The sequence below is a fragment of the Pogona vitticeps genome, chromosome 1, assembly GCF_051106095.1.
Source record: "Pogona vitticeps strain Pit_001003342236 chromosome 1, PviZW2.1, whole genome shotgun sequence".
NCBI classification, from domain to species: Eukaryota; Metazoa; Chordata; class Lepidosauria; order Squamata; family Agamidae; genus Pogona; species Pogona vitticeps.
In genome coordinates this window covers 207913051-207938687 of record NC_135783.1, presented here as the reverse complement: position 1 = coordinate 207938687, position 25637 = coordinate 207913051, and the positions used below count along the sequence as shown (strand labels likewise).

Below are 25637 nucleotides of genomic sequence, written 5' to 3'. Positions count from 1 at the left end.
GAGTGTCCTGTATCCTACTGCTAATCACAGTCAAGGGTAGACCCATCAAATCACAATCAAGGAAACAGATGCATAAAGACCATACAAAATTCAGTTAAGGACAACTTTGCCAAACTTTCACATATGGAAGGGGAACCACTTAAAACAGAACCATCCAGCAGCTCTTCCATGAGGGGGTAATCCAGTGCTTTTCAATACTATGGCATACCATTATGACAAATTACTTTGCAACAGCATGGCTCAAAGTGCTCGAATCCCATAATAAGCTTCTTCCCATATATATTGACTGAAATCCTATTGTTTAGTATAGTAATTTGCAGCTAGAGTAGGCCCACTGATACAGTGGGGATTTGGTGAGTCAATTCCTCCATAAATTCCATTGATCACAATGGCTCACTTAGTGACTCATTTCCCTAAGCCACAGCATTTCAGCCACTGTTAACACTGAGTGCCATTTGAAACACCTATTGCATTGCAGACAACTTGTGTGAGCTGGGTCTACAAAATAGGGTGGGCTCCACAGCAGTACTTATAGCAACTAATGAAGCAACATGTAGTGGGGATTTCAACAAGGCTTCTCAAAAGCAAGACACGAAAGCTGATGGACAAACACAGCAGCATGTGATAACTCTGTAGGGTGTGGATTAAATGTGGAAACTCACTCTATGCACGAAGTGACAACTCAACACAGGAGCTAAAAATATAAGCTTCTAAAGGATCCCGATGCATTAATTTCATTTTGGCAAAACAGCACCCACTTATTTTCAATGGACATGCTGTACTAACAGGAGCCTGAGCACCATAAAGAATCAGAAACCACAGTATTAGCCTTTTCCTCTAGGCATGCTGCAGCTCTCTCTTTCCCTAGAGGTTCTAGAAATATGAACTGTAGCTCTTGTACAGCAATCCGGGAAATAATTGATCATTTGCCAGTGTCCTGCTGGCCAGTTACCACTCATGGGACCCACTTTCAATTTCACACCATTTTGACTTTCTGGACACTGTGGGTTAATTTCTGGGAGAAAAGATGATTATATATGTGAGGTGTTGTAACAATAGCAGTTTTATGTACATTGTGCATGTGGCATTTGTCTCTGTGTCACATAAAACACAAGAACACAAAACATACAAGAGGGTGTTTTTTTTGTTTTGTTTTACCAGAACAGCAGAAGAAGTAAACCTTACACAACATCTATAAAATATGAAAACAACATAGTTAAAACCACCCTTTCACCCTCTGGTTGAGAGATAAAAATAGCTGTTGTTACGTGCCATAAAGTCACCTCTGATTTCCAGTGTCCCTATGAATGAGTGATCTCCAAAATGTCCTGTTGTCAACAGCCTGGGTGAACACTTTTAAACTAAAGTCTGTGGCTTCCTTTAGGGAATCGATTTATTTATTTATTTATTTATTTATTTATTTATTTATTTATTTATTTATTTATTTGATTTATATCCCACCCATCTGGTCTGGTCGACCACTCATGTTTGCTCTTCTACTTTTCCTGCTGCCTTCAACCTTTCCCATCATTATTGTCTTTTCCACAGAACCTTGTCTTCTCATGATGTGTCCTAAGCAGGACATCAGTTTCATCATTTTTGCCTCCCAAGACAGTTCAGACAAATACTCCAACAAATGGGTATTTCTGGGTGGAAGAAAAAAGTTAGAAGATTGAAAACTGTAGAATTGTTCTTATGAGGAATCTTCTAGCTGTTTGGGTTTGGGGGTGAGAGTCTGAAATTCCAAGACTGATGGGGGTACGTCTATTAAAATTTCATGGAGGAAAAGTAATCCAAAGCAGATAGAATTTCAGCCTCACAACATAACACCACTGACACTGAAGCAAGACCAAAAGTGATGACCTCAAAAAGAGGTTTTTGCATCTTGATAGCCGTGTGGTCTCAAACGGTAAAACACACGTCTTTGTGCTGAAATGGAGAAACTGTACACTTTGTGCTACAGATATCTCACAATTCAGTAGACTGCAGCATTTGTCATAGACAGAAAGTGACTATTTGGTAGTTTAGGAAAACCCATTCCCACTGTCAGTGTGAGATGGACAGCCAAGAGTAAAGCAAGACTTCAAACAATCTATACAGACACAGTGTGGTATTCATTAGCAAGGATATAGATTCAACAGACAACAAGCTGAATAATCACAAACAGGGCGAAAAAACCTGATCTAAGCATTAATAATTCCATTAGTATTCATTGAAATAACATTGATTTTAATGAATTTATTTCAGACCATTGTTGCTGTCCTAGGTACTTTTACAACTTTGTTTTATACTTTTAATTATCATTAAGATATGGGCCTCAAACATTTTTCTTTTGAAAAGGGGGAAAGGGGAGGAGGAGAAAGATCACTATAGGAAAAGAAAGTATTTTATAAGGATTGGAATCAGAAAAAGTTTGGAAAATTTGAACACAAAGGAACCCTACCCAATTATCAGAAAAACACAAACCTTCAAAAACTCTGTATAAACAAAAGTGAACCTGTGCAATTTTTTTTCCTTTTCTCCTCTGCACAATTTCTGTGGCAATTCCCCAAACAGGTTAACTGAACAGAATAAGCAAGCCTGCTGAGAAACTGCTATAATGTACAATATTATCTGCTATAATCTGCAATAGTATAAAATCTAGATATACCATCAGGACTCTAGGTAGGCAATGGATGAGGAACTCACGGCCTTCTGGATGTTGCTGGAATGCATCTCCAATCATCCCTCATCCCGGACTTGCTAACTAACACTGAAGGGGGCTGGATAACAGCAAGCTACAGAAGGCTAACACTTCCTACCCCTGATATTAATAAGAAGTGGTTGAGTTCAGTAATGTGGTCACCTATACCTATTGAAAATGCAACACTTTTGAGAAAAATACAGGATACAATTTCAAGTGTGTCTCAGCATCTCTCATTAAAACTACAACAGGACATCAGTATATTATTTATTTAATATTACCTCTGTACAGATTTTTTGGTTTTGGATTACAAAGCCTAGAATCTGCCAGGAATCCCAGTTGCCTGGAGAATTCTGAGAACTGTAGTGCAAAAAACACATCTTTACACACCTCTATTTTATATCATAAACGGTGCCGAAGAAGAAGAAGAAGAAGAAGAAGAAGAAGAAGAAGAAGAAGAAGAAGAAGAAGAAGAAGAAGAAGAAGAAGAAGAAGAAGAAGAAGAAGAAGAAGAAGAAGAAGAAGAAGAAGAAGAAGAAGAAGAAGAAGAAGAAAACAAGGATGTATTGGTTGTGGGGAGAGGTGGGAAGCACAATCTGTAAATATGTATGTCCAACATGCAAACAATCCCAAACTTGATGTCTGATGATGATGAACTTGATGATGAAATTCCAGCAAAGAAAAAAAGCCACATACAGAAACTTTTTGGAAGTAAAAGAATCACTGCTACCATGAGTGAAATGTCCCACAGGAGCTCTATGTGCATTTTCATTTTCCAGAAGTTTTACAACTAGCAGAAAATGTACTGAAACAATTACAGATTGCACATACAAGGCACATGCTTTAAAAGCAACTTTGGATCACTCTTCTCTTTTGACAGCCTAAGACATATGGTCTGTCATTAAAAACGGCTTCATTCTCCTGGCAGTGACAATTTTGGCTGGAAGATAGAGCCGACTGCCAACAAGATCTTGTGTAAATAGGATTTTCTGGTGTTCTGTAAGCCAGTTATGAGGGATTGGTGACACTTCGTAAAAAAAACTACTTCAGTGGTAAGACTGAAACACTCACTAAGTAAACAAACAAAAATTCAATAGATCCTCTCCCATCCCTGCTGAAGAACACTTAGCCTTTGAGAACTCTGGGGAGCCTCTCTGCCAAGCCATCCATGGAGAAGCCTCAGCAGCTGCTGCTCTCTTCTGAACTTCCGATATGGTCTTCACTTCCCTCTCCTTCCAGAGATTCAGGCGCCAGCCCCTTGTGCTTTCTCCTTTTCTATAAGAGGGAGCACCCACAATGGGGCATCTCGTAAATACTGTCTTTGAAGAATACAAGGTAATTTGATGGACAGCAAACCTTGGCATCAGCAAGCCCACTGGATCTGCTTGGGTGCACTGCAATAATTTTATAACAATATAAATATAAAGTGGGATCTTCTTCACATTTTAGATGTCATCTTGCATTAGGTCGGACAGTAAAGGAATGCAAGATTACATGGCTGTTTATATTATTAGTAGTAAAAAAGAAAAAAGAAAACTCTACCAAGAATAGAAATAGTTACAGCTTGCAGGTACTGTGAGAGGCATTTGGAGCCCATTCCAATGTTCTTACAGTCCTAATTTCAATTACCATTTGGCCATGAAAAAAACAATCAGAGCGTTTGTGTTTTTTTAAAATATCTACAAGAATTTTTTTTCAGATTCAGTATTTTCTTTAAATGATTAGCATCAACCAAGTCAAATGAATGTCCAAATGCATTGCTTCCCATGTCTTTGGTAACCTTATTTTCCACTCTAATATATATGATAGTGGAATACATATACAGCTGTCAAACCTACAGTTCAATGCATTCCAATGGGGGGGGGAATTCACCAGAAATTAACGAAGACTCAGAACAAAGCCAAATTAAGTTTGCAAAGGTTTTACAGGGTGCACTAACGATTCCAAGCTTTTTAAACAGTTTTTGAACATTTTAAGACACACTTAAAATAGCGAAAACGGACATCGCTAAGCGAAACAGGGGGACCTAAACTGTCATCGCTAAGCGAAGAAGGTCCTGAACATCGCTATGCGAAATTTCCCCATAGGAAACATTGCTAAACGGAGCGCAAGTTCACTGCAAAAACCTCATCGCTAAGCGAATACATTGTTCAATGAGGCAATCGCTAAGCAAGGCACCACTGTGTGTGTGTGTGTGTGTGTGTGTGTGTGTGTGTGTGTACACACACACACACACACACACACACACACACACAACCAAATCATGCATCATCACGAGACGAAGGATGCAAATGGGGAAGGGGGGCAGGGAAAACATGAGAGGGAAGTAGATGGAGAGGAGGAGGGGAAAGGGAGGTGACATGAAGTGTGGAAACTAAGCTCCAAAGTGAATCACATTCAAGAAAAAATTAAAATAAGTGTGGAATGAGTGGTTCTGGATATATTGAGGGATTCTAACCCACAGAAATCTGAGTTAGAAACCCATCTGGATGAGTCCTAACCATCCTGCTGTACATGGCATAAATGTTGCTCATCACAGACCTCTAGTCTTACAATAGCCTACTTCCTTCTAATTTTTTTTAATGTTTCATGAGTATGTAAAACTCTCAGGGAAGTTATCAACTATCACACATAATCCATCTACACATGTTGACCCTCCTCTAGGACAAACACACACACTGTACTATTAAAAGGAGATTTTACCACCAAAAGGGAAAGATAACCCTCACTTGCAATGACTTTGATCATGAATGATCAGGTCTCTGGAAAACACAAACTCTATAAAAATATATTGTTATAACTTCAGTAATTCTATGTACTAGGTATGTGTAGTATATTAAGACTAAAAAAGCTATTGTATTCATTTTATTGTATTTATTTAGTTCATGCATTAGTATTCTAGTGTCCAGAACTATTTGAGAAACTTATAGAAAATAAACAAAATTAAACTTACAGAAAATGACCAAGTCAAGCAAATCTTTAAAGAAAACACAATCACAATTAAGCAACAGCAACATCACAAAAAAACAAACCAGACAAAACTGGGGAGTTTAATTAAACCATTTAAAAGATTCAGAATCATTCAGAACATAAGTGATTACAAAGATGTTGCACTGAATTAAAACTGAAACAATGGTTTTGTACTTGTTCTAGAATACCACAAGCATCAAGACCGTATGAAGGGTCGAGCATCAAGACTGTATGAATGGCCTAGGAAGGGCATTCTATGGAGGTGGTTCCACCACCGAAAAGAGTCCTGCATGATTACTATTGCTAGTCAGGTCCTGAAAAAGAACTTTCTCAAGTCATCTAATAACACATGTAGGTGTTCACAAGACTGATTCATGAAGAGAAAGAGATTTAAAATGATAAACACACACACAAAGCTACACATGCTTAGGAAAGATGCAGGATCTTCCCTAATAACTTTCCATATCTGGTGTGAGTTCATGTGAGGAGACAGAATCCTGTCCATCCCAGAAAGTAGCTAAGCAATTACAGTAGTACAGAGGTGGGCAATTAATTTCTATAGGGGGGGGGCACATGAAAAATCTGAACTGTGTTCGGGGGCCGAACCAACTTTATTTAAAAATAAAATGAAACAGCGATGTTATGATTGTTTTTATTTTAAACTTGTTAATCTTCAGAAATACTAAAGAGGTTTTTTGCGGTATGTTAAGGATAAGCAACTGGTCAACTTTAGACAAAAAGCTATGAATGGTTTTGATGGTCAAAACTGTCCGCGGGCCGGACAGGAGTGGCTCACGGGCCATATGTGGCCCTCGGGCCGCACTTTGCCCAAGTCTGCAGTAGTACCTCAGTTTGCAAACGCCTCAGTTTACCTAATTTTCGGTTTATGAACTGAAATCCATAATAAAGCCCTAGTTTATGTTGTTTTCTTTTCTCTCTCTCTCTCTCTCTCTCTCTCCGCACTATGAAAGGGTTTTCCCAGGGTGCATTGAGCCTATAGCGCCGCCCCTTTCGTAGCGCAATAGGCATTTCGGTTTGCGAAATTTCCGTACTACATAACGTTGCATAGAATGGATCCAGTTCGCATACCGAGGTACTACAGTATTATATCACCATCAAATGTGTACAAGTGCCTGGTAGCAGAACATCATGACCAAGGACTTGCAGAAGCCTCATTGCCATTTCAAGGAATCGCCAGCCACCAAATTACTTTCCCAAAGTCTGCCAAGGCCTGATTGTGAACAGCCTGTTTCCACTATGGCTGGTGAGTATAAGAACTAGATTAAACATTGGGGTTAAGGGCTAATATTGCATATTCAATAAAATGACTAACAAGGGTGGGGGGGAGATAAACATTAAAAATATATGTTCCTGTTTTCCTTTTCCTTCCCCATCCCTTTTTCCTTTTATGTCTTGATTTTTTGAATTGTGTAAGCCTAAGGTTGGGGACATGCCTCCAATCTAGTGATTTATAAGCTGCTCCGGAAAGTGTTTTTTTTTTTTAAACTGGAAAGCAGTTAAATATCAGTACTTTAAATATATGAATACATTGTCAAAAAATAATCTGGAAACATAAAGAGCACTAAGAGAGGTGGGGCATGACTCTCACAAGGAAGAGGAACTGCTGGATAGCTCAGTGGTTTCGGTAGGTTGGGAGTTCGATCCCCCACTGGGGCTCCTTGACAGGAGCTGAACTCTATGATCCATAGGGTCCTTTCCTCCTTTGCAGTTCTAAGATGATGATGATTATAGAAGGTGGAAGACTGGACATTTATTTACTGTTATGCTGTGCATGTGGTTGAACTATATGCAAAAACTAGCACAAACACTGCAGAGCCAAAGATGTCCATAGATTTCATGGGGCTCTACTAGTAATCCATATAATTATGATTCCTAGCTTTGCAATTTGGCAACTGGTATTTCTAGAGGGTTTCAGCAGTAGCTACTGGTCTTTAAATCAGGAGAATGTGTCATGCTAGCTGCACTTGAGTACCTATTAGGGGATACTGAGGAGGGACAACTTCCCAAGGGTTGAATATATTAGCTCAGTATAATACAATAGTAGAGTTTACGGTCTTTCCTAAAAATGCTGTAATTGGCTTATCAAAGATACTGGAAAAGTCATAATAGAAAAGGTCAGCAGCAATATATATTTGTACAATAGAGAGATGCATTATCTTCCCAGCTGGCATGGCATGGCATGTAATTTTACACACCACGCTATACCAGCATGTGGTAACTAAGAAAGACAGTGATCACTGCTTTCTAAAAATCTCAAGAACTATTGTATGCCATCAAGAGTAAATGACCTGTGGATACACATCAGTTCACAGTGATACAGGTTGCCTCATCCTGCCAGTAGTATATGCAAGCAAAATAATAATAATACATACATACATACAGCACTACACAAGTTCAAAGACAGAAAATGTAATCTTATTTATGTACCAGATGCATTTTCATTTTGCTTCAATCATTACACACACATGTTCTGGCAAGGAAGGAAATGTCCACATACATCTTTGAAATTCACACTGACAAACTCTAGCCTATTAATTTGAAGGGCACTAGTCATTCTCCTTTAGGTCTGAATAAAGGGAATGTCACGCATTCTAGCTTGCATGTGATTCTTCCAAAACATATCAAGATCCAGAACCAGCAGCTCATAGCAGAAAACCAAAACAAGCATAGAGTATTCACTGTACAATACAAAACAGACTGTTCCCTTTAACAATTCACTATTGGGACAACAGAATGATTAAAGGAAACAAATGTAAGGGGAAACTGCCAAATCTCAGTGGTAGAGCAGGGGCCCTGGCATGTAGAAGGCTGAAGGTTCAAAGTGTGGAATCTTCTATTAAAAGGCTCAAGTAGCGCGTGGTGGGAAAGACCTGACATATCCAAGATCGTGGAAAGCTACTAGTAATTAGAATAGACAACATTGTTTTGTACTGCTACAGCGGTAGATAGTGTGATTCAGTATAAACTAACTTTCCTGTGTGAATAACAGCAAGCTTGATATTACACACCAAAAAATTAAAAATAAAGACAGAGACAATGCAATGGTATGAATAATAATGTTATAAAGATAATGTTATACAGTAACAAACGTAGATTATAAAAATCAGGAATTCATCAGTCCACAAGATCTAACTCAAAATTTTATTGAATTAGGCTTCCGAGCCTTCAAATTTATGAGATTACCACATGGAGAACCACTGTCCCATAATAACTCTCTCCCACCTATATTGGGAGACAGAGATATGGGAGGGATCCATGTTTGATGATGAATAATGAAACAAGGCCTAGACCACTGGTTGTTTCCCACATGGGAACAGTAGAGAGCCACTCCAGTGGAATACAGGGAAGCACAGTGTTGTCCAATTAACAGGCTGTTTGGGGAACTGACAGCATCAGTGACGATCAAAGGCCTGATTTTATATGCACCATTTGCCTGACAATTGATAGTTTGTTCATATGTTCACATCATTTTGTGTCAGTATTTTTGTTCTAAGACATATCATTAACCAGGGAAGTTGTTGCACTAAACACACATCATTCCTTGCAACATGGAAGCCTTATGGGAACTGCAGTCCCTCAACAACTAAAAGGCTGCACACCCCTCATCTCTGCCACCCATCTATCAAATGTTAAAATAAATGGGGATATGATCAGTCTTATCATACTACTCAACCTACAAAATGGCTTTTGGGGCATAACTTTAAAAAAAATTGAATCTAGATCTCTTGTAACTTGGATATTGTTATCATCTTTCTACCAGAATTCCCTCTCCGATAAAAGAATTATTTTTTCTTTAATAATAATAATAATAATAATAATAATAATAATAATAATAATAATAATAATAATAATAATAATAATAATAATAATAATAATAATAATAATAATAATAATAATAAAAACATTTCCACATTATTTTAGAGAAGCAGTTTCAGTTCAATGGAGTGCTACAATGAAGACAGTCTGCTACTACTACCAGAGCACTTGATTCTAGTGAATCTTTTTTCTTTCCTATCAATAAAACTCAAGTTCATGGTTTGCCTCATCCATTTGGCCTTGTAGAACTCATCTGTGGTATTTCAGCTTCTCAGGTTCCTATACACGTAGGTTAGAGGGAAATGTTGCTGATGTTCAGCAAAATAGCGAAACTAGCTATACATAAAATGTTAAGGTAGAGTAATTTCTCATAGCCATAGTAAGTGCAAACATTCTCAAACTGACAGTGTCCTTTTAAGAACAGGTTGAACAAGGATTTTTACAGAGAGGCAGTGAAAAACTGAATTTCCAACCCATGTAGCTTATTTTGTATGCTTTAGTGTATATATTGAAAAGCCTGTCGTTGGTAAAAATTAAATGATCTGTCTCTAAATAATAATAGTGTGAAGACTATGTTAAAAACAGTAATCGTATAAAATGTAAAATGTGACAAAAGAAAAAAAATCACCCTGGCATTCTGGAGCTGTTCTCTAGTAATCTGTGCCCATATTCACTGTAATATCCCATAAACACAATCCAGTATCATCACTGGTGAATGGGTGGCACCAGAGATGTACCGTATTTTTCGCACCATAAGACGCACTTTTCCCCCACAAAACAGGGGGGGTGGAATGTCTGTGCGTCTTACGGAGCAAAGAAAACAGATTATATTTTCCTGTTTTCTTCTCCTAAAAAAATGGTGCGTCTTATGGAAAGGTGTGTCTTATAGAGCGAAAAATACGGGTAATTTTGTTCAATGCCTCAGCACATGGGGATTGTTTTTACAGAAACATTTGGAAGTTTAGAATAAATTGAAAGGAATAACTGTAGTGTTATTTTTGAACCCAATTCCCTCTTCTCCTTTCCCACTCATTTCTGTACATTTCTGCTTCTGCTTTCATTACTTTTGCTCTGTCCTCACCACAATGGGAGGCATACAGTTCTTATATTTTCATCTGAGTACTAAACATAACTGTAAAAATAATTTTAAATAACATCTTTCTTTCATACGTTTTCTTTTGTGTGTGTGCATGCTTGTGTATCTGACCAACTGGAACATATTAATTCTACCACATTTCTTCCCTTCACTGTGGTTGGTGGCAGTAAGAGGTGTTGATCTGAATCCTTAAAATGTTTATATTCTTAACAAAGCATTTGGGCATACAAATATACTAAGAACATAGCCTGATTCTGATATCATGCCAAGTTAAAAATTAGCAGAGATTCTGTCTGAAGTCTTTTTTAACCAAGATGTAAGTGTTTTCACTGGAATGTACAGAATAATATGAGAACATGAGAAGTCCAAGTAGCTACTTAGAACATAATTTACAAGTAAATATATTGTATTCTATCATCACTAATACAAAATTAGATTATACCTCCCGTGTAATCAGATAAAAACAAAACTGTTCCTTAAAAAACTGCACAGCAATTCTTCTCTTGTTCAGCAAGGAAGATTACTGTGTTACCTTTTTTGTGGATTTTATTGTGAATTGTTATGATATTGTTATATATATTAAATGTTCTATTTAAAACTCTTTCTTTGCATGTAGCAAATTTATTTATTAGACTTTACAGGACTCCGTATTTTCATAATCTAACAATGTTCTTTCATTCTTCAAACATTTTTTTAAAAGAAAATGCCATCTACTGCTGAGTGAAACTCCCGGTGGAATTTTTACATTGCATTTTTATTCTCCCCCCACACACATACCTCGCATCTATTCTGAGAATGCTTTTCACTGAATTGCTACAGCCATTCTAAAAGAAAGGTTATTAAAATACCTTTTGATATCTGAAAGCAACAGGTTCTACATTTCAGTAAAAGTCTCTTGTATAATGCTTTAATTGCTACAATTCCAGAATTCACAGGCTTCATGTACCGAATCCTTTAACATTTACTTAACAGGATGTCGAGCACCCTGACCTCCACTGGAGCTTTCAGATCTAAAATGTGTTAGTCAGAACATGTTAAAATTGCAGTGTAGACAGGGCATTTAGTATTTAACATAATGCTAGTCCGGACAGATTTTAACATTCACAATATCACATACCCTGAGCACAATTAATCTAAGGGGGAGGTGGAGAGAAAACTACTGCCATCATTTAGTATGTCATTACAGTTACTATCACAGAATATGTCCAGAATGGTATTTCTAAAGCGTGGACTGAGGGAGCAGAAAAATCTCCGACTACCAAGCCTGGTCAAAGATAGCTGATATGTAAATAATCAAAATTAATGGTTGTTGTTGGTTTCTCAGGCTCTTTAGCCGTGTTCTGAAGGTTGTTCTTCCTAACGTTTCGCCAGTCTCTGTGGCCGGCATCTTCAGAGGACAGCACTCTGTGCTCTCAATTAACTTTGGTTGTCTTCACGCCTCTTATTTTAAACTTCAATATACATAATGTTTACAATATAAAACCTGAAGAGTTTTATATTGTCACATTTAAATTATAAATACAATGGTAGATACAAAATCCACAGTAAATTTGGTGTTTATCGCCTATACCTCAATCTAGGCCACTCTTCAAATCTGCTAGTTCCCTGCGATCAGGGCTAGTTTCCTGTGATTGGGGCAGAAAGGACAAGCTTAATCACCAGGAAAATGAATTACTACATTAGCAGTTTGTACCACTCTTGAACCTACTACATTGTTTTATTTCTTTAAAGTGGGACTTGGCTTGAAAAATGCAGTATGAGAGGGACACAGCTTAGTGGCAGATGCGTCATACATTCAGTCCTCTGTTCAGTCCCTGGAGGAGCAAATGCCCAGCAAAACATGCTTTAACATGTGCAAAACCCACACGTATTGAAGGGTGCGTTCTAGTCCTGCCTCCTTTGTCATCATCTTTAATCACGGGAACACGACTATCTGAAGGGGGAGGAGGCTGCAATACTTGAGCAGCCTCCTCATATAAGCCATGCTTGTAAGCTTCTGGCTCATGTGGAGAGACAACACACATACAGCAGCTTCTCCCTCATCAGACAGTTTTGGTCTTAGGAAAATCATGTGTCAACTTCCCCTACTTTTTTTGTAGAAACTAGTGGTGTGTTAAAACTGACTGCGCCACCTCACAAGTCACTTCAGGGTCCAGTCAGTTTTAAGAACACGTACAGAAATAAATAATTTATGGGGTTGTTTAATGGAATAGTCAGCCTGACCCACGACTAGTTTTATTTATATTTCAAAGTACCAATGTCATGTAAAGCTACTAAAATACCACTGGAAAAGCCTATCCAAATTGTCTTTCCCATTCCTAAGAGCCACCGCACAGAAATATTTCATGTCTAAAGAAGAACCACAGTGCTTTCCAGAAAGGGAAGGCGCATTTTTAAAAATCACTATCCTACTCAATATGACGCTCAAGAAACCTTCATAGTCATTCAGCATATATCACAATGCTACACCAAACACAATCTATCTCATTGTCTTTTGAAAACTAAGGGTTGGTCCTGGGTTCCCTTGGATGGAAGACCACCAAGGCATAGAAAGGATTCCATGTAGTGCTAGGGAAGCATCCTGGCTGACACACTGGAATGCTGCTGACAGTCAAAGTTGACATTACTGGGTTAGATGAAGCAGTGGTCCATATAAGGGAGCTCCCTAAGTTCATACATGAAAGAAAGAAAGAAAGAAAGAAAGAAAGAAAGAAAGAAAGAAAGAAAGAAAGAAAGAAAGAAAGAAAGAAAAAGCAAGCTATATGCATTCCAGTTGTTTGCTATAACAAATGACAACCAGCATGTGAGAATTAAGATATCCTAAATTATTCACCTTATACTGAGGTCTTATATGACCCAACATCAGCTGAAATTGAATATTTCTGAGTAAAAAGCAGTTCAGACATCTTTTTCAGAACCACCAAGTGCAAAGGCATTAAATTGATCATGCGATTCAATTTTGGCACAGGATTATGAGATTAACCTGGGTACCTATGTTTTTACAAAGGGTGGCAGTGGGAGAGAATTGATGGGATAAACTATAAATAATTGTTATCCCCAGGAAGAAACTAATCATGCCAACCTGGAACTGACACTGAGATCTTCCTCTCTGGGACTGTGGAGAGCTTGCGAAGAAACTTTTAAGAAGGATAAATATAATGACAGGGTAGGTGGGATGATGCTGTCAAATGCAAGCACCATCCTATCTCAGGTTAGTAAAATATGATTTCGGTGTATTATTATTTTCATTCTATTTAAAAGTAGCTTTCCAGGCTCTATTAAGGTCATTGCAGCAGCACTTCTGATCCCAGTGTTTATACAGAAGAGCCATTAGTCCTCCCAGATGCAGGAGATTCGTTCCTTCTCTTCCTGAGGTTATTTCTGCATCTCTGTCAGATTCATTTATGCTTTTCGCACTACACCACATTAAAGATCTTTCCATATAAAATTCAAGAAGGAACAAATATATAAAATTAAGACTGTATTTAATAACTCTACCAAGGTACACATAATCTCTACACAATGAGCACAATCCTGCCAAACTTAACATTGATTGCAATGGGAGAGATATAAGTATGTACCTCTTTCGCTGCCCCATAACCCGCTCTGTAAGAGATAGATTTCTTCCAGAGTTGCTGAAAGGACAAGAGCACTGGTCAAATTTACAGAAAATTGACTTCCTGCTTGCAAATAACAATGACAAGTTCATTCAAAATGCTGCAGTTTTCACAATGGCTTTGACCAAGGCTAAACAAATGTACGTATATGGATTTCTATGTTTTTTTGCAACAGTGTGGATTTTTTTGGGGGGGGGGGTATTTGTGCCGGTCTGTGTACTTATAGAATTCTTTCATAACATATTTATGATTCTACATTGTTTATTTTGTTGTTCCCAATTATTTATTATGTCTTGTGCATTTCTAATGCTCACCATACTCCCCAAACATACAAAGTCAATGACACATTTAATATTTTTCAGTGGTTCGTGGACAGAAGAACTGATACATCTTATTTGCTTGTTCTTATCCTTTCTAGTGAAATCAGTGAAATGAAGTGCTTAACTCTGGCAGGGTATGTCCAACATGAATAATTCTTTACTTAAAACATTAACATAACTGTAACAGAAAATCAAACCAGATGCAAAACGCGGCATCGCAAAAAAAAGAGAGAACAAACTAGAATGTTTACAACTGCAGAAGAGAAGCAGGAAAAAAAGAAATAACATTGCTGCATACTACGAAAAGCAAAAGCAACTTTTTAAAAAATGGCCTTGTGAAAATGAAAAGTTAAAAAAGGGATGCAAAATGTACTGAACTGCTTTTTAACCTGCATTGTCAATACTTCATATTAACTTTTAAACAATGTTTAAAGCCGAATTCCAATTTCTACCAAAAAACCCAAGGATGTGTTTATGAAAAAACTCATTCAATGGTGCAATGACATGACACTTTGACGGCATAAACATCTTCCGAGTAGCACATTGTCATCACTGCCATCCAGAGTAGTGGCTCTGCCACTAGCTGGGCGGAATAGATAGACAGGCAGACAGGCAGACAGACAGATAAGGGTTTATGTCCATGATACACTTCTTTCTCCACTGCAACACTTAGGAGATACTGATCAAAACGCACAACCAAAAAGCACTGAGGGGGAGAAACTTTTTTTGTCTTAAGGAAAGGAGGGGACCCACCCATACAAATGCACCAGTTTTTTAGACGAATCACTCTTGGTAATGATAAATGAAGGCAGACTTAACTGCCTTAACTTTACTTAAAACAGTTGAAGGATGTTAACTGAAATGAATACAGTACTCGTAATGCCTCTCCAGGAAAAAGAAGTTCAAGTCTTGCCCCACCTTAGCCATATATGGATATGTCAAGAAGCGACTTGTGTGTGTGTGTGTGTGTGTGTGTGTGTGTGTGTGTGTGTGTGTGTGTGTGTGTGTGTGTGTGTGTGTGTGTGTGTGTGTACTTTTTTATACTAAAAATGTCTCTCTCTCTCTCTCTCTCTCTCTCTCTGTGTGGTTGAAAAAGTAGTTGTCAAAAGGAATATGCAGGTATACAGCACCACACATATTTTCCCATGTTTTCCTCCTATTGAATGTTTGTACATACCCCAAGGAACTCATTACTGTCTAGCTAGTAATTCCATCCCTTTTGGGCTGATAATTTTGTTTCCATGACTTCTGGCATGTAACATTCTGAGCAGCACTGAACTCTACGGTCAGTGCATAGAACAGAGAATTGATGGATGCAAAAAAAGTAAACCTAAAGAAGCCATTACTCTAGTTTGTTATCTGCCATGACATTGCCTCTGAAGAACGGCAACCCAAGCAGGGTTTTTGAGGTATGGCTGAAAGCTTGTTGCTTATAGCATAGTGTAACAACTAGAGTAAGCCCATTGATTCAGTGGGGATTTAGTGAGTCAACTCTTTCATAAATTGCTCTGATTCAATGAACGTACAGTGGTGCCTCACTAGACGATGATAATCCGTTCCACTGAAATAGCTGTTTAGCGAAATCATTGTCTAGCGAAAAGCATTTCCCCATTGGAATGCACTGAAATCTGTTTAATGCGTTCCAATGGGGAAGAATTGTCTTTGTCTAGCGAAGATCGGCCATAGGAAAACCGCTTTGCGAACCACCAATCAACTGTTTAAATAGCTGTCTTGCAAAGCTCAGGTCCCAAAAACACCCATTTTGCGAGCACAGAGGGAGCTGTCAAAATTGTTGTCTAGTGAAAATTGGTTTGCGAAGCAGGGACCAAATATTGTCCAGCAAAATTCCCCCATAGGAATCATTGTTTTGTGAATCGCTATAGTGATCGCAAAAAGTCAATGTCCAGTGAAAAAACTGTCATGCGGGGTAACTGTCTAGTGAGGCACCACTGTACTCTAGTTGTGACTTAGTATACAAAGCAATAGGATACATTTATAGATATAAATATAACTCCAGTTACCTCCATAATTATGGAGGCACAAGACCTCATTAAATGGGCACAAGCCTCATTTTGGAGGTTTGTCTGTCCTGCTTCCTTGCTTGAGTGGACAATCAGCTGAGGAGGCAGGGCAGGGAAGCCTGTGCTCCTGCTAGAAACTGGTCGAACAGCTAAAGAGGAGGAGGAGAGGAGTGTGCACTGGCTGGTGGGGGGGCATTCAGCTGGGGAGGTGTGGGAAGGGAACACAGGGTGCCAAGCATACAAACTGACACAAACCTCCAAAATGAGGCTCGTGCCCATTTCTAATTCATAGCTCCCTTCCAGCTCTGCAGTTCTAAGATGGTGATGAAGGTAACTTGACAGCTTTAGGAAATCTTAGAACTCAAATAGCAACAAATTACTTTTTCCATATTCTGCCCTAGTGGTATTTCAATGCCTCTTTGCTACTGCTTCAGTTTGCTATTTTGGGGTTACTGTTTACAGCCAAAATAAGGCCGTTCTAGAGCTTCTTTCATGTCAGCCATGGGATCTCAAAAAGTGAACAAAGCTATCTCACCATCTTCATTTATTTCTGAATTGGGCTTATGGGGTAAAGAAAGTTTGGATCCAGAGATCCAATGGGCAGAATTCCTTCTTGTAGAATGGGGGAACATTCCCCAAGCAGCTCACTGGATCCTGCCAATCTCCTGCCCCAAAGTCTTCTCACTGCTGAAGATGGGGCGGTGGTGACTGCCTTGAATTTGCAACTTGCCAGGCTGGGAGTGGGGCAGGTGGAGGCATAGGCACATGCCTGTCTGATTCTGGTCTTTCCCTGAATCAGACAGGCACGAGCTTCTTAAAGCATCCATCAAGAGCGCAGAAAAGCCCTTCCCAGCTCCAGATCTGAGCTGGAAACAGAGGTTGTGTTGGCTAGACCGGCAGCTCAAGATGGAACTTGCGTCTAAAAGTAAAGGCTTGTCCCAGAGCAAATCTCAGTCTAATTTTGGGGCTGAGAAGGCATGCATCCACTGGAAGGAACCCCCCCCCCCCGCTTGGGTTTGGTCCCCCTGCCACAGTTTAGCGCAAGAACTGAATAAGTAAACTAAAGAGTTCAGTAATATAAAGCGGGAAATCAGAATTACAATTATTCCTCTCCCCCCCATCTCCAATAGGCTTAAAACAACATTTAAACAATAGATTCTTGCATATGAGATTAGATCCTGGAATAATTATGGGATGGTGACACGACCTCCAGGCTCTGCCGCCTATCCTAACTTGCAGCCCCTCAGAGCGGTTAGTTTTCCAGCTGGCCATTTGAATCAATTGAAAGAAAGGACCTATTAAATGTAAACACAGAACCAGATCTTTGGGGTTTAGAGGGGGGAAAAACAGTGTCATTTTGGCAACACCACCAAGAAAGAATGAGTGGCCTGAATTATGCCAAGAAAGGCCAATTGTCAGAAAATTGGCTAAATGTCCTTCTGTTTCAGACAATAGCTTATAAAGAAATTAAGAAGTCAGTTAAACTAATTCACTTTAGAGGAGCTTGCCATCATAAGGCTGACAGAATTCCAGTCGCTCAATAGTCAGACACTGAGACTGTCAATGGTCCCTCAAGCAATTAATTTCCTCTGAGCTCTTCACAGCTGCATTACACAGAAGTATAGATGGGATCTCTTAGCCACCCTTCTCAGGAAACGCAAAAACAGAATGGAGCTGCCATGTCGCAAACCTTATCAGAGAGTTAAAAATGGTAACCCAGGGACAGGGAAAAAAAGGCAGACCACGTAAATTGATGCTTTATAATAACAACAAGGAATCCGAGAAAGAAAACACTAAGGTTGAGCCAATCCTACTTGTTACCCAACTCAAATAATTTCTTTCTCAGATCTTCTTGCTGCTGTTATTACAAAGCATCATCTTACCTTGTTTGCTTACACACACACACACACACACACAAAAGCAAGCATACAATGTGTCTGAATACAGACACAGAGCGAATAAAAGAGAAAGAGAGGCCTATACACACGTATCAATACATTCCTATTTCCGTTTCTGCATAAGATGCCTATAAGGAACAGCTGCTATGAAGAGCCATGTCCAAAACCTAATTCATACATGTAAATTCAGAAACCGAAGCAGCTTTCATAGTGGGAGCAAGAGTGTTGGTTTGATTCAGCAAAAACAAAATGTAAAGTATTTGGGGCATCTTTAGAACAAACAAATCTGTTTTACTGTCAGCTTTCACAGAGTGCAATCTACTTCTTCAGTCACATGAAACTATGTGTGCATAAAAACACACAAAGCTAGGGGTACTGTCAGATGTGTCAAACAAGAATACTGCCATTGGGGATAGCCTTTCGTGTCTAAACAAAAGATGTAAAATACACAGGAGGCTCTCTTTCATGTATTTCATGTTCTTTTGGCGACTGCTATAAGAGTACCTCTAAAACACAAATGGTCTGTGTTTACTAAAGAGGAGCAGGGAGAAAATTTCAATTTTTAAAATTTCTTGCTTTGTGTAACCTTCTGGTGCCCTTTCACCCTTTGTCAAATCACCTAAGAAATTTTGCATTCAATAACACTGTGTGCGCCGCTAACTGCCAATCAGAATGCGAAAGGGTAGCACAATTTTTTAAATTATGGACAAGCTTGAAAACTAGTAGGGAGTGCTCTTTGCTTCAGATGTTCCAAATAAGATTACTGCATACTGAGTTCCTGGTACCCTCAGTTTTGTACTGCCATCTGCCTGCTGTGCCCCCATCTTGGAACCTTTCCTCTTTTTTTGGTCTTATTTCCTTGATCTTGTAGTGATTTTTTCCTCTATTTCTTTAGACTATTTTTGCTACTGTCATCAACCTGCCTGTGCCAGCTTGTTTCTGTTTTGGAATCTTCTCCTCTGATTTGCTCGGTGTTTTCTTTCCTTTTGTTTGACTTGGGGGGAGGGGTGTTTTCCATTTCTTATATTATTTTTGCTGTTGCCTGGGCCACCCTCTGCATTCAGAGGAGAGAGGAAAAGGCATCAAGTGGTAGGGAGATTAATCTCCCCATATTCAAGCGGTTTTGGTTGGGTAATTTGTAATTTTTGTCTATATTTGCTTGCTGACTTTGTTTGGTTTTTGGGAGAAGGGGCAATGTCTTTGAGTAGACTGATTCTCTGTTATCTTGCTTCTCCATTTTGGAGTATTTTTAAAGAGTTCTCTGGGGCTCTTGGAATGTCAGAGAACACAAATGGGAAAACCAAAAGAGGCATTCCATATTGTGTAAAACCAAAAGACTGACAAATGAAAAAGATGAAAAGAAAAAAAGGCACCCCCCAAAAGAACCCAAAATGAAGGAAGTACAAAAAATTTAGCTGTGCACATTCCTAATCCACAAAAGCCCTGGTGTTTCAGTTTAAGCATGCAATTTTATATATATTTTAATTGTATTTTAAATTGTTACATATTTTTATTGTATTTTAAATGCTGTAAACCGCCCAGAGACCTTTGGGTAGTGTGGGCGGCATATAAATTAAATAAATAAATAAATAAATAAATAAATAAATAAATAAATAAATAAATAAATAAATAAATAAATAAATAAATAAAATAAAATATACAGTCACAAAGATGAGTATTTTCAGGCCTTCCAGGAATAGTCTGAGACATAGTGAGATGCCTGCACTACTGATGTGGAGGAAACAGACACATAAAACGTCTCTGTGTCTCATGTCATCCGATGAAGCTGAACAGTGAAAGATTCTGGACAGACAGAAGGAAGTAATTCTTTACACGAAACATGAATCGTGGAATTTGCCACAAGACGTAGTGATGCCAAATGAGACAGAGGAGTTGAATGTGAAATCAGATAAATTCATGGAGGATGACTCTACCAATGACTACTAGCATGATGTCAATATATTAATTCCAGCAGGCAATGCAGTATGCTTCTCCATACCAGTTCCTTGGGAACATGGGGGAAGCTGTGTTGTTGCACACATATCCCATCCTTCTAGGCTTCTCAGAGGCACGAGGCTGGCTGTCCATGAACAGAATTTTGTGCAGCAGTCCTTTATACTCTTGCCATCATCAAATCACATCCGTTACATATGCTTTTGCCACTTTAACCCCAAATATATTTGGAGGCCTACTGCACTGTGTATCGTTCAGTAGGTTCCCAGACATATTTGGTGCTAAAAATGGATCTAGGTGCAAAATAGTTGAAAGCTAGCGACAGATCAACTAAATGATCTAATAAAAGGGGAGAAAAGTACTAAAATATTTTTAACAGCCAGATTCCTGATGGCATAGAAGATAATGGGGCATTTCATAGTAAAAGTGGTGTAAACTTTCATACCTACAATCTATGCTTAAGTGGGCACAATTTAGAGAAAGTTAAGGGAGCTTGGTTACAGGGGAATTCATTTTAATGAAGTGACTTGCCTTTGTCCACAGACACACTTCGCTCGTCATACAGAGGCAAGGTTCCTTTTTTAAAAATGAACTGGGAAGCTTTTGTGGACAAAGAAGCTTTTGAGCCTGAATAAGGTCTTCCATAACCATAAAGCTAACACTGAATCAGGAGATATCTCTGCTTAGCATCATGATATTGTTCCTTTGACTTATCCACATGGGAGGCTGAAATGTTCTGGGTTATTCCAGGAGTTGCGGATGGAGAGGTAGGGAGAAAGCCTAGTCAAGATCAGAATCTGCAATGCATAAAGAGTACGCTGTTTACATAGCATGACAATTATCTGGCCAGATCTCCCACTATCCAGCAGATTTTATATTCATTGGGGGATTGTAGGTGTGTTTTTCAAAAGGCCATTCATGAAACTATATTAGAGGTGCCTGGCTTCTATTAATGTGATGTCCTTTGACATCCAGTCAGTGAAAGATAAAAGATGGCATTAACTTTTCACAGTGGAGTGAAATGAACATGTTAAAAGAAATGAGCAAATACTAAATAGATGTGCAGTGCAAGGTGACCTAGTCGACTTTAACAGAGTACCAAAATATAATCAAATAAAACCTATGATCTTTAGACTGGAAAAATGGTGAGCCAGGAAGGCAAACACAATTTTTAAATCTGCAAAGACCAACTGAAATAAATCATGCATAAATTGTAACATGCAGCTGAGTCCGCTACAACTACTTGATCCTTGCAAGGGCATCAATATTGAAAGGGTGAGCTGGAGTCAGGGTGAGCTCAGCTTTCCTTGGAATTTCATCCTTCTGCTACCCACTCGCTCCAGACGATACAAAACACAGAAGCATAAATGCAAACAGCTCATTACATATAAAATGGAACTCTACTGGATTTTTTTTTGAGCATTACTCCCTGCTTGGTAACCTTCACAGCTAACTAGTTTGCTGAAGACAGGTAAAGTAGCAGCACCAAGCCTACTAAAACGGAGAAGCCAGCTGCCCAATTGCTCATTTCTACATCCTTCTGCTCTGTAGTTTCATTTGGTATGTTTATTATTTATACTCTGCTTTTCTCTTCCGGTAACAAGCATACAGCAGTGAAAGCTCACATTCTCTTAAGGCAGAGCACAAGAATCCAAGATATGGAAACACCAGCAGAAACAAGGGGTGTGTGTGTGGGGGTATCAGGCCTAACCTTCCCATTATGCAGCCTTCCCATTATGCCTCAAGTGGCGGGGGGGAGATTCTGCGCAGTGAGCACATGTTGGAAGGCCGAGCTGTGTGTGAGAGAGTACATGATACAGAGCCTGCCCTTCCCCTCCCTTCGTGCTGCCCACAGTGCTAAAGTAGCACTAAGTTACCAGTTAAGTTAGCTTCTATGAATAAAATTAGCTGTGGGGAGCGCCATCTTGTTTTTTTTTTAGCTCAGATTGCAACCTTTAGGTCATTCATTAGAAACATACAATTGAAGGAATACTCCCCATGTAGGAAGCTCTCTGCTACAGCATTTCTATTAGGTGACCATTTAGCTCTTGCTTTAACTCCTTGAATGAAGGAGAGTCCATCACCTGCTATGAGAGTTTATTCCATTGCCCACACCATCATGATGTCCTCTTTTCTTGAAAGAAGCCCACTGGGTCAGGTCCTCCCTACTTAGAGGAACAGTGGGCAATCCTAGTGGTGCCAAAGACCAGTCTTCATATTGCCCAGCAACCTGATGGTGATACACCAGTGGAGGCAAACCTTTTTCAGCTCGAGTGCCCAAAATGAGAGGGTGGGGAAGAAACCAGTGGCTGCCATGCCGCCCGGAAGACCAGAACCGGAACAGGAAGTGGCAGTTTCAGGGGGAATCATGGGGATGGACAGGAAGTTAAAGGGGGAATCATGGGGACAGATGGGAAGTTAAAGGGGGAATCAAGGGGATGGACAGGAAGTTAAAGGACCCAGAACATGAAGAGAAAGGGGGAATCCCAGCTGCAGCCACTTCAAAAGGTTTCCACAAGGGTGGGTGGATGGATGCGCCACTCACTTGCGTGCCAGAAGAAAGGACCACGTGCCAGATGTGGCACGCGTGCCTTAGGTTCGCCATCACTGTCATACACAAAGAGCCCAAGGAGAAAGGTCTGGCCAAAGAAGCTAACTTGCCTATCAAGTGGCACAAGGGTCCCTCAGGGAAAATGTAGCACTGGCCAGAATACGTTGAATGTCCATTTTTGAAGTTGAAAACATCCAGCCAACAATATTTTTTCCCTTGGCTGAAAAGAATGGAAATGAGAGGTACAGCTACATCTTGCCAGCATTTGCACTGCCTTCACCAGTGATTTAAAAACAGGAATTAAAGAGGAGGGGAGATCGGAACAAGACTGAGAGGCAGTTTCCTAATACCATAGTTTGGGATCCACCATCCAGGAATGATGATACAGAGCAGTTGTCCTGAATGTTGTTTCTGCAGTGTCCCAGTAAGATATCATGGCCAGTAGTGCTGAAAGCCATGGAGAACTCCAGGAGATTCAGCCAAGTTATATTTGCCCCACGTACACACATGCACACCATCCATCTTAGATAGATAGATAGATAGATAGATAGATAGATAGATAGATAGATAGATAGATAGATAGATAGATAGATAGATAGATAGATAGATAGATAGATAGATAGATAGATAGATAGATAGATAGATAGATAGATATCCTCTGCTACAGCATTTCTATTAGGTGACCATCTAGCTCTTGCTTTAACTCCTTTCCTATATATATACAGTATATCTAGCCATCCTGCAGCTGATATATATAGGAAAAAAGCCTGCCTGTTCCTCCTGGCTTCAAGGGAAACATTTATGCTTCAGAAGCACAAAAAAAAAAAAAAGAAAAGAAAAAAGAAAAAAGAAAAGAAAGCCATATACAAATGTCACCCTTGCCAAAAAAAAAAAAGTAGTCATGCTCATGTCAAGCCACCTTGGCCTAGTGGACTCTAGCTGCAGTGGCAGTGATTTGAGTTGGGAACCGCTAGGACCTAGGTGGTACAGCCACAGTGTGATCAATACGACGAATGCACAAGTCCTGAGTCACTCCTCTACTGACTTCTGAAATAGCCTCCCTCCTGTCTTGTACAAAGAGGACTTATTCCACCACCACTCTTCCCAAATCCACTTGCAGTCCTTTTAAAGAACAGTTATGGGTTATATCCAAGTAGCTGGTTTCTACATGGCAATTGTTTTAGCATCCATTTGCAGATTTCAACCACCTGAAAAGATATTTTCTTACGGCTGTTGTTATGATGCCAGACACCTCAATGACAGGAATCAGTATGCACATAAATACCTCACTATCAAACAGAAGCCATTGGAATATGGGAAACTTTAAATAATTAAAATATATTGGAGAGGGTATTTGTTTCCACATTGGCTGCATATCCTGTTATATGAGGCAAGTATTTTCTAGCCATCCTGCTGCTCTTAATTATTTCATGCATCTTTCAATTAAAGACACACTGAGGAAGAGATGCAAGTATCAACCTTCTGCATGATGATTGCAATGATTTGTGAAAACCTGCTTTCATGACTCTGATGATTTTGTGCTACTGAACTAGTGAATTAGACACAGCTCCCCACATGACCACTGATGGTTCCCATACTCCCTGGTAGTTAAATGATAAATTCTCAGTATTTCCATACTACTTGTTTGTAAACAACATATATTTGTATCACTTATAGTATGGTAAATTAAAAGGCAGTTCTCCCTCCCTCCCTCTCACACACATAGAGTTCCTTGGAGTGAATTGACCTTAACTGTATTTTTCAGGAAAATGCTATAAGCTGAGTTAACTAGTTGTGTAAGTTTTAAAATATGTTTTAGTTTCCTGTGATTTCTGACTTTCAGTTCAAAACTTAACCACCTTGAAAGGCAACGTGAAAACAAATTGAAGAGCATAACAATATAATTGTGAAAATCATAAGTCTTTAAAATAGATCTATAAATATCTCTAATATGCACAGCACTACAGACCCTAAAATGAGCAATTAATAAAATGCAGACTGAGAAATCTTCCATATTTGCTTGCTTAAAAAAATTGATGACAATGGAACTAATGAACTTCAGGAACTTGTTCCATCAATATGGGCCCACCACTGAGAATGCCTTGAATGCACTACATTTTTGCCTTCATCAAACTTTTGAAAGATAAGCCGATACAATCATGACACTGGTCGAAGTAACAGGATATGCTCTCTCCTCAGGTATAGCAAGGGAAAGTACACATAATATCATCATGCAACTACATGGTTATCATGACGGCATGAAATAGACTAGAACCATAACAGCAACATAACTAGTATGTACATTAAGATATATCAAGCCACTGAGGCCAGTTTTGAGCCAGCTACATAGTTCAAAATACCCTTCTACTACTTGTACCCTTCTACTACTTGTACTCCAGGCGCACTTGGATGAAACAGATGCCCTGGATCCATTTCAGTCGGGCTTCAGGCCACGCCATGGTACAGAAACAGCATTGGTCGCCCTGTGTGATGACCTGTTGAGGGAGGCTGATAGGGGCAAATTGTCTCTGCTGGTCCTCCTCGACATCTCAGCGGTCTCTGATACCATTGACCACGGTATCCTCCTGGGGAGGCTCTCTGAGCTGGGAATTGGTGGCCTGGCACTGGCCTGGATCCGTTCCTTCTCAGGGGACCGCCCCCAGAGAGTACAACTTGGGGAGAGTGTTTCGG

General features: G+C 39.3%; 1 protein-coding gene across 5 annotated transcripts in view; it reads right to left on the bottom strand.

Annotated features, from left to right (window-relative positions):
- Positions 1-25637, bottom strand: part of FIGN (fidgetin, microtubule severing factor) — a 160974-nt gene that overhangs the window by 83789 nt on the left and 51548 nt on the right. For 3 of the 5 annotated variants that reach the window (XM_020804377.3, XM_020804373.3, XM_020804376.3), the window contains exon 3: positions 14168-14221. The exons of the other annotated variants lie outside the window; for them this stretch is intronic. In XM_020804377.3, coding sequence (XP_020660036.2) covers positions 14168-14221 — 54 coding nt within the window. The remainder of the gene's footprint in view (positions 1-14167; positions 14222-25637) is intronic. 5 annotated transcript variants of the gene reach the window in all.